The following is a 10,243-nucleotide window of genomic DNA, read 5'->3' as shown; positions in this document are numbered from 1 at the left end:
AATTAATTCTTCACTCTGGCTATTGTTGGAAAGGATGTCGGCCAGTTGCGCAGAATGCTCCGACCTGGATTTCCCGCGTGGGGAATGAATATATTTGTAAATAAACGACCTCTCTTCGCTCCCTTTCGTTCTTACAGTCCTTTCGAAATCGCCTCGGGTTGAATCAAGGCTCAGCAGATCTCTCTTCCCCCCCACCACCCCTCGCTTCCCGGCGCCAGCGTACTGTATATTTACTAGCCACAGCTGTGCTTTGGACACGCCTCCTTGGCCAAGGATTGGCTCCAAACGCGGAAGGTCCGGACCACCTCTTGGGTGATATTTCTACCAATGAGAAGCGCCTTGGTTCTTGACGGACGTGTATCGGTCCTCCAATAGCAGCGAATACAACTCGGATTTGTCAGCTGAGAGACGAGCGCTATAAAAGGCAGAGCAGGGGGGCTCCGACTGTAGAGTGCGAAGCTGCAGGGAGGAGGGAAGGAAGCAGGTAGGCAAGCAAGCAAGCAAGCAAGCAAGCAAGCAAGCAAGCAAGCAAGCAAGCAAGCAAGCAAGCAAGCAAGCAAGCAGGGCTGAAGGCTGCACCATTCTCCGTCCCGGAGTGCGCGGTGGGCTTAAAAGCAGGCAAAGCCGGCTGGCTCTTCCGTCTTCTGCAGCATGAAAGCCTTTAGTCCGGTGCGATCCGTCAGGAAAAACAGCCTTTCGGAACACAATCTGGGGATATCCCGGAGTAAAACCCCGGTGGATGACCCTATGAGTTTGCTCTACAACATGAACGACTGCTACTCGAAGCTGAAAGAGCTGGTGCCCAGCATTCCTCAGAACAAGAAAGTCAGCAAGATGGAAATCCTGCAACACGTTATTGACTACATCCTGGACCTGCAGATCGCTCTCGACACGCACCCCAGCATCGTCACCCTCCATCACCAGAGACCGGGACAGAACCCTTCCTCCAGAACTCCTCTGACCACCTTGAACACAGACATCAGCATCTTGTCACTACAGGTGAGCTTCTCCCCTGCCCGTGGTCGATTCCCTGGCTCTTTCTCTTCTTGCTCCTGTAAACAGGATTAGGTTAACGGTGTTGCTCTAAATCTGTTTGGTCGGGGGTGCTTTTTTAAGGTCGTGATTGGCATTTTTTTTAAAAGGAAAAGTCAGTTATAAGCTACCCGGGGCTCCTTGGCGGTATTACGTTTATTGATAGCAATAATCGCCATTCGCGTTTGAAGTAGACCGGAGTACTTTGCAAGTTTCCTTGAAATGCTTAGGGTTTTAACACCAACCCTTGTCTCTCCTTTTCCCCCTTTGCAGGCAGCTGAATTTCCCTCAGAATTAATGTCAAATGAGAGCAAAGCACTTTGTGGCTAAATATATTTGGTAAGTGGTAAATTCCTGGTTTTTTCAAAAATATTTTATACCTATGTGAAAGGGAGAGGGCTGTTTTGTGGCAACTGAGGCATTTTGTTATCTTCTGAGAACTCAACATAAATCCGGGCAAAGTTCTGTAATATTTCAATCTAAGAGGTTAATGAAACTTGTGGTATGGCCCAGGATTACTCATGGGATCAATTGAACAGCTTCTAATTAAATTGCTGCTGTAACTGTTAACACTGCTGGTCTCTCGCCCCTCCAAATAGAGAGTTTAAGCAAGAAGAGCCACTTTCCGATCATGTCTCCTCTTGAATATGCTCATTTAGTTGGGTGTGTGTGAGAGAGCACGCATTTGCATGCACATGCTGCATCTGGACGCCAGGGTTTGCCCAATCTTTGAGTGTTTGGCTAAATGCTCAAAACTGTGGTTTCCTCTCTGGCGCCAGTCTGTCCGGATCTCTGCCCTGTTAGCATTCTTCTAAATATGCTTCTCTTCAATGTTTTGCAGGTGTTTGCTGAATTTTTGCACAAGAAGATACATTCCCCCCCAACAGCAACTCTTGTTTCCCAGCTATATCTGGAGGGGGTGAAATCCATATTCAGTTAAATGAACCTTTTAAAGAAAAATTAATGGATATCATCTTCCACTATTCTTCATCTTGGACTAATCTTAATTATTTATGAAGAGACTTTTAAAATGCCCTTTCCCTAGCTGGAAAGGCTTCATTTATATGCTATTCCCACAGTAGGGAGCAAAACGAAACTTTTTTAAAAAAAAGCCCTCTTTAAGGAATTGTCCCTTTTAAAGCAGACTTTGCCTTTTTTTCCTCCAAAAGGTGGAGCGTGAGTATTAGAAGATTGAGTGTTCAGTTTTCTGTGAAGTTGTGGTCAAAAATTAGCTTTTTTTTGACATGCATATAGGACTGAATGCTGTGTACATATTTATATATAAATATGGGAATGAAATTTTGAACTCTTTAATTAGAGTTTTCTTGTATAGTAGCAGAAATGTATATTTCTGGAAAAAAAATGTTACAATGTACTTAATCATGCTGAACTTTTTATAAAAGTTTAGTTGTAAACCTTTTTATACAGAATCAAAATAAATTGTGTGTTCATTGAACAGCTTGTTTGCCTTCTTTGTAAGTGCCAGCTGTTTTGTGGCAGAGCAGCTGAATTGGCAACATACCAGTTACATGTACCGGTAGATTGTCCTGGAAGTTCTTTATTTTCTCTTGAGAAATTGTGTTTGAAAGTTGCTTGTTTAAAAAAAAAAGTCCAAAGCATTTTGTGAAGAGAAGCTGCTTAAGTTGTTCATTACCTTGAGAAGTTTGAACTTTAGAAGCAAAAACTTAAGTTTTGCACAAATAATTCCTTTGCCTGTTTTCACCCTCTGTTGATTGGCTATGTGAGCTTCTAAAAGCTGCTACTCCACCTCTGATGAACTTGCTTTTGATTATGCAGAAATTAAGAACAGCAAGGGGCTTCTAATTTCCCCAACTGTTAACTTCTTGTAAAAAAAAAGTTTAATGTAAAAAAAAGTTTAATGTAAGAGCTAATGATGTATGAATACTGAAAAGTTTATGTGAATCTGCAATATTTCATGGAAAGGGTATTAGTTAATAAGTTGCAGCAGCTTCTCTATATATGACTAATCTGAGAAATGAAAGTTACTCTCATGTTATTGATTAAACTTTGGCTCCTCTAAGCATCAACCCCTCCTAAAAAGAATTAAATGTCATTTTCTAGTACTGTATTAAGATTGCAGTGCCAACTGTAAGAGTAAGATGGACTTCAGCAGGAGTTAAATTATAAGCATATGCAGAATTGCTGCTTTTCTGTCAGTTCTCATCACCATACAACTAACTTTACTCCTTTTTTAAATCATGTCCTACTATAACCCTAAATTCTTAATACTCTTTGTAGTAATCATGCTCAACTTGCCCTACTGTAAGATAATGGAGATGTGCTCAGTCCCTTTGCAGCTCTCAGAATGAGGTTTTAATTTCCCACTTCAGCCAATCTGCAGGCATGCTCAGGAAAAGCAGTTGAAGCAGCCTAGCAAGATCCATTGGGGAAAAAAGTTAACAAGTCTGCCAAGCAGTGTGAAACTGGGCACCTGGGCGTGCTTTGGAGACTCTTACGGGAAAAGGCAGAAGCTCTGAGGCCTGTATAACATTTGCACCAAAATAAACAGGTGTGTGGGTGGTGCTGTGCAGTTTGGTGCAGCTTTTTTTTTTCCCCCTCGGTATCAGATCTATGCACAGATACTGGGAAGGAACTGGCCCTGTTCTGAACAGAAAAGCTGCTACTAGCAATCTGCTATGCAGGTTTTTTTTTCAGAAGGTGTAACCCAACCATCGTCTACCAATTAAGTGAATCTGGCTTCCCCACTGACTTTGCTTGTCCAAAGGTTGCAAAAGGGGATCACATGACTCTGGGACACTGCAACCATCATAAATGTGAGTCAGTTGTCAAGCATCCGAATGTAAATCACTACCATGGGGATGCTGCAAAGGTCATAAATGAAAAATGGTCATAAGTTACTTTTCAGTGCTGGTGTAGCTTTGAATGGTCACTAAATGAATACTTTCAAAAGCAGAATCTTCGAGACAATAAGGTTAGTGATCTTTTCTCTATTCTGTGTAAAGTATTTCTCCAGAGCAGCCTCAATAATTTATAAGTTGCCTGTTTCTTTTTTTTCTCAAGTATGTTGTATTTCATGTTGTATTTGAATGCATGCTCATTACCAAAGGCAGAACAAACTTTTAGATGACAAAGATTTTCACTACTTATTTTGGATTAGTCATGCCAGTCTAAAACATAATTGCTATTTCAGGTAATAAATTATGCTGATTTTTCTTATTAATGGTTGCGCTGTTAACTAGTTAGAGACCGAACCCTGCAAGGGTAAAATAACAATTTATAATTTATAATAAAATCTTCCAAGAATGCAAAAATACCACAATTGACATACATCAGGATCTCTAGTTTTATTGCCTATTTGCAATATTTGAGATTCTCATACTTAACATTTGGTTATACAATGTATTTTTTTATTGTAAAGTGATAAAAGCAATGCACTTGTATTTATAAGCATTGGCTTACAGGAGGGTGGATGGGGAAGGAGAGGGTAAGGAGTAATAACTTCATAGCCATAATTTACATGATAGTAACTTCATGGAACTGTATTGTATTCAATTTTTTTAAAAAAAATTCTGACTGATTTGTGAGTACATTCTTAATGCAGACAAGTTTTAACAATTGTATACAGTAATTTAAAAGCACTGTATACTTTTGCACTTAAAAGGAACATAGAGGAATTGGGGAAACCTTAAGTGTAATTTCTTGTAAAACATTAACTGCCATGTAAAAAATACCAAGTATTGTTATATATCTATTTGTATGCTACCTTAAATTACCAGGACAACTAGAAGTACTTATTATTAATCAACACAGTATTTTTAACCTATACTTACCGGTATTAACATTAATCTGTATTGCTAAGTAATTACAAGATGTGATTGCCACTAACTTACCTTATAAAAGGAATTAAATTCAAGGAGATGTTAGGCTAGGCTCCTATCGAAACTCAAAGTATTTATAGATAATTTCTACAGTTGTATGGGAATAATAGCATGAGGAAACCGGGATGCTGCCCTGATCAATCTTGTTGTATATCAAAAAGATTATATCACTAAACTAAGCAATTTTTTTAACTTAAATGTATTAAAAATGAGAAACAGCCTACCTAATAATTTATCCTAATAATCCCTATTCTGAATGTAAAAGTGCGGTAAGAATTCATTAAAAGTTTTATTAAGCAGCTGTGAAAGCCAACACATGTTTGAAGAACAGTATGCCAATTTCTGGATTGGTAGCCAAGTACTAGTACCAATTGCATAGATTCAACAGCAAGTACAAAGTAGATCTGGAAAATAATTCGGAGATAGATGTTAGCTAAGGTTAGCTGAAAAGAATGCTCTTATAAGGCAATATTAATGCAGTGTGTATAACCCAGTCATAAATTTTACCTGAGTGTGAGTACTAAATTAAAAACTGCAACAAAAATTGATGGGACTAGCCAATCATAAAATTTTAGTTAAGAATTTGCTAATACCTTTCAGAGGGGGATAACATAAAATCGTCATTAGCAAGATTCCTACACATAAAAATTGAAATAAAAGAACTGTACCTTTGATGCATATCTGACAAAATACATGCAAATATTTAATACTCCTATTTTTGAGTAACATTCCATTCGTGCCAACCTCTTAGGATCCCATTAACATATGTGGAAGACGAGTGCCACCTTCTGGCCTATGCATAGAAGACATTTACCATCAAAAAACTATTCATTAAAAATAACTTTTTTATTTTAAAAGTTTTTGTCTTAAGATGGGTTAAATTAAAAAAAGGAAAAATTAGTCAATTAAAATGATGTCAATATTGAAAAAGTAATTGTGTTTGGTCCTAGACTACCAGTAAATTTTCATTTATTGATTGAAAGAATCATGCCAATTTTGAATTAGCTTTATTGCCAAATATGTTTTTAAACACATAATACCATTTTCAAATGAAAAAAGGGGAAATCCTGCATTTAAATAGAATTATGAAATAAAAGTTCTCAGAACTAGAATATATCGGAATACAGAACATTTGTTGCCTTTTCCCAAACAAGGCACAAATAAGAGTTTCTAATTTAAATTCTTCACTAAACCTGTTTACTGTTTATCCACTATATAAGCAGGCTTGGTTTATGGGTTTCTATCTAGCTGTATATCCAGGATAGATATCACAATATATTATGGTTCTTATTCTCCAAAGTCCATAAACCATCATCCCAGTACAATTATAGAACTATAAAATATGTACATTTTTTATTTGGTACCCAAGTTTGCTTACTTTTTTATTCTTCATTCTTAGTAAGTAAGGACTTTGATGGCAGGTTGACTTACTTTGAATTACTGGAAAGTGCCTAGAACGTTCACTATATAAGATCAAAAAGGAAGAAAAAAAATTCCAACACTTTTTCACCTACAAATTGCTTTAGGAGCCCAGAAAAAATGACATTAAAAGAACAGACTTCTCCAGTTCTTATGTGTTCCAGTCAGCCATGCCATCCTCCATGATATTTTAACACTGGCATAGTGAAAAACTGGGTGGTAGGCAAACAGTTTTCATTGGCTTTTTAAAAAAGTTGTTCCTAATTTTCTTAACATTTTTATTCATGTCAGGCCTAGCCAAGAATAATATAACATTCTTGCCAAAATTCAGTTCTTTATTTGCTTAAACCATATAGACAGAATCTTGCCAAATTAAATCAATATGGCTCTTATCCTGATGGATGTACCCTGGGAGTACATCCTAAATCTCTTCCTCTGACTCCGATCCAACTCTGGACTGGTCTGCCTGTTGTCTCATGCATTTCTTCCTGGAAACCTGCCGCATTACTGTAGTCCATCACACCACCTCTCCTCTCCCCATCACAACCTGGGGACTATTTTTGGTTGTTCTATTTCTCACTTGAAAATAGATCGTGGCATTTGGGCTACATAAGGATTCGTGTTTGAAAGTAGGTTCAACATTTACGTACAGCATGGAAAGCAACCTACCACTCTTAAAACGGAATCCTTTATCGTGCACTCAAATTTGAGGGTGCTACTCCATGAAAAAGGATTTACAGCCTCGGAACACTGAGAATAACACACATAATAACCCTCCTACAGAAATGTTGATTAATGTATGTGTTTTTGCTGACTGTAGCTTTTGGTTAGCAAAGTAGAAGAAGTGTACCCTACCCAAACGCAGGTACATGCAGAAAAGGGAAGCGGACTGCTCTGCTTCGCTAACAGGATATCTCTGGAATGCTCTGGAGATCTTTAAAAGTTAAGTGCATGATGGACCACAGGAGGGCAGGGTGGAAAGGAGGATGTGGGGCTTGGTGGGGTGAATGACTCTGGTGATACTGCGGTGGCCGTAACTTTGAAACCAGATCATAAGTAGCTTTTCCGCAGTAACTTGGAATGTTTGCCGAGTGACTGGTCATAAGTTGAGGACTACGGTATATGTACTTAACTTGACGTTTCTAACCACCAGAGGGCCTTTACTCTGGCATGATATCATCGACCATGGTATCCTGCTGCGGCGTCTCAGGGGGTTGGGAGTGGGAGGCACCGTTCTACGGTGGTTCTCCTCCTACCTCCAGGGCCGCTCGCAGTCGGTGTTGACAGGAGGGCAGAGATCCGCCCCGAGGTCTCTCATTTGTGGAGTTCCTCAGGGGTCGGTTCTCTCGCCTCTCCTGTTCAACATCTACATGAAGCCGCTGGGCGAGATCATTCGTGGTTTTGGGGTGGGGTATCACCAGTACGCTGATGATACCCAACTTTTTCTTTCCACCCCGAACCAACCCAGTGATGCCCTCTCCGTGATGTCCCGGTGCCTGGAGGCGGTTCAGGTCTGGATGGGGAGAAACAGGCTTCGTCTCAATCCCGCCAAGACTGAGTGGCTGTGCATATCGGCGTCTCGGGTTAACCAAGTTATTCCACCTCTAACGATGGGGGGTGAGGTGTTACTCCCCGTTGATAGGGCTCGCAACTTGGGCGTCCTCTTGGATTCACGGCTCAATTTTGAAGATCACATAGGAGCCGTGACCAGGGGGGCTTTTGCACAGGTTCGCCTGGTGCGCCAGTTGCGTCCCTATCTGGACCGAGACGCCCTACGCACAGTCACTCATGCGCTTGTGACCTCCCGTTTGGACTACTGTAACGCTCTCTACATGGGGCTGCCCTTGAAGACCACTCGGAGGCTTCAACTGGTGCAGAATGCGGCCGCGCGAGTTGTAATGGGGGTTTCCCGATACTCCCATGTAACACCTCTACTCCGCGAGCTGCATTGGCTTCCGGTTGCCCTCCGGGTGAAATTCAAGGTGCTGGTTATCACCTATAAAGCCCTACATGGCCTGGGTCCGGGTTATTTGAGGGAACACCTGCTGCCGGCATCAAACGCCCTTCGCCCAGTGCGCTCCCACAGGGAGGGTCAGCTCAGGGTTCCGCCGGTGAGAGATTGCCGGCGGGTGACACCCAGGGATAGGGCCTTCTCAGTGGGAGCGCCTGCCCTCTGGAACCAGCTGCCGGTGGAGCTGAGAACTGCCCCCGACCTCCGATCATTCCGCCGGGGCCTGAAGACCTGGCTCTTTGAGCTCCCGGGCCCAGGCTGAGGAGAAAATTTTAACTGGGGTTTTTAAGTGTACAGGGTGAATTTAATATTTTTTAACTGGTTTTTAACTTTTGTATGTTTTGATTTTTAATTCCCTGTAAACCGCCCTGAGTCCTCAGGGAAAGGGCGGTATACAAATGTGATAAAATAAATAAATAAAATAAATCATGTCCTCCTCCTCTCAGCTGTGCTTGAAGGCCGATATGGGAAGATTCCCTTCTGGAGAAAAAATGCCCGTTACTCTAGACTGGATATTTTTAATATCCTCATCTCCCCATTACTGCATAAATATCCAGGGTGTACACTGTACAGGATGTTTCTACATGTTCTTGCTGCTGTCAGATACCAACCCTGCTAAATGTATTGCTAGGTCCAGCAGATAACCTATGACCTATACTGAAAAACACATATAGAAAATACTTAATGAGCATCTGGTTTGATAATACTAACATGCTTTGTATCACGACAGATTTAGTCTACTACATACTAATTTTTATGCCCCCCTATGCCCATCTAATAACCCTACCCCTCCTTTTAGATTCTTTTTATTCATACTTTTATTATACCCTTTAGCTTTTTATATTTTTAGATGTAGTTTCTATGTTTATAAATTACTGTACCCCACCTTCCTTGTGCTGATATTTGACTGTAATGAAAGATTTGATTGACATCTTTAATGCAAAACACAACTGTGCAATTTCTCCGGTGCTACTTCACTTGGAAACTACATTTGGACCCCCTCTCAGACTTTAAGAAATAGATACCTCTCTTTTTCCAAATCTTTTAATTGTTGATTTTGGCACCTTTTGTGCTTAATTTCCTATCGGTTTTAAATTAAAATTTTAATTTAGTAGCCAGTAGGGCAGAAATATAATCACTATAAATCAGTAAATAAATACAGGATATGTTTCCACAAGGAGTGATCTGACGGGAAGAGAAAATCAACCACCCACAGAATGCACATAGAATGGGCATAGTAGTGAGGGATGGGATGGTACATCTCACAATGAAAACCTGACTTCTAAAATCATCTTAAAAATAATAGTTAACTATACATATCTTTGTTGCTTAGAACCATTGTTAGAATTAAAACATTCAGTATGGTTATCTAGATGTTTAAAATAATGTATAAAAACAGGGATTTGAAATACTGAATTCAGAAAAGATCTTATTCAATTCACTGTAGCATCATTAAAGAAATGTAAGAATCTTTCATTTAAGCCAACGATATCCACCAATGCCACTTTTCTTAATACTTTGCTTTTTGCTTCTCTGGGAAGATTTCTGTATCCCAGTAAGCTCAAGAGTGCTTGACTGAACTTTCAGTAGCTATACATTTACTTGCTGTGTTATTCTGATTGATCTCAGTTTATAGTTTGTGCTGTTTCAGTTATTAGCAGGGCTTTTTTTGTCATAGAACGCTCCGAACGGAGTTCCGGCACCTTTTTTGGATGGAACCTTGTAGGGCAGGCAAGGCAGGCTGTATGACATGTGTGTTCCAGCACCTTTTTCTTTTACAAAAAAAGCACTGGTTATTAGCTACCTTAAAGACTCAAAATGAAAACACAGAACAAGACTACATATACTGTAATGAATAATTCACCCATCACTCTTGAAGGAAAAATGTAATTTCAGCAAGTGCTCTTGGTGCTTTTTCTGC

General features: G+C 40.1%; 1 protein-coding gene across 1 annotated transcript; it reads left to right on the top strand.

Annotated features, from left to right (window-relative positions):
• Positions 1-460: 460 nt before the first annotated feature.
• Positions 461-2,488, top strand: ID2 (inhibitor of DNA binding 2). The gene is made up of 3 exons (XM_081320407.1): positions 461-999; positions 1,306-1,371; positions 1,874-2,488. The coding sequence occupies exons 1-2, from the start codon at positions 652-654 to the stop codon at positions 1,360-1,362; spliced, it is 405 nt and encodes a 134-aa protein (XP_081176533.1). The 5' UTR covers positions 461-651; the 3' UTR covers positions 1,363-1,371; positions 1,874-2,488.
• The last annotated feature ends 7,755 nt before the right edge of the window (positions 2,489-10,243 follow it).

The sequence above is a fragment of the Vipera berus genome, assembly GCF_964194415.1.
Source record: "Vipera berus genome assembly, chromosome: 1".
Lineage (NCBI taxonomy): Eukaryota > Metazoa > Chordata > Lepidosauria > Squamata > Viperidae > Vipera > Vipera berus.
The sequence above is the reverse complement of the archived record's forward strand: the minus strand, read 5'-3'. Positions and strand labels throughout refer to the sequence as shown.

Coding starts and splice junctions, on each gene's coding strand:
- ID2 (XM_081320407.1), top strand. CDS start 652: ATGAAAGCCTTTAGTCCGGTGCGATCCGTCAGGAAAAACAGCCTTTCG. Junction 1,000..1,305: donor TCAGCATCTTGTCACTACAG/GTGAGCTTCTCC, acceptor CCCCCTTTGCAG/GCAGCTGAATTTCCCTCAGA.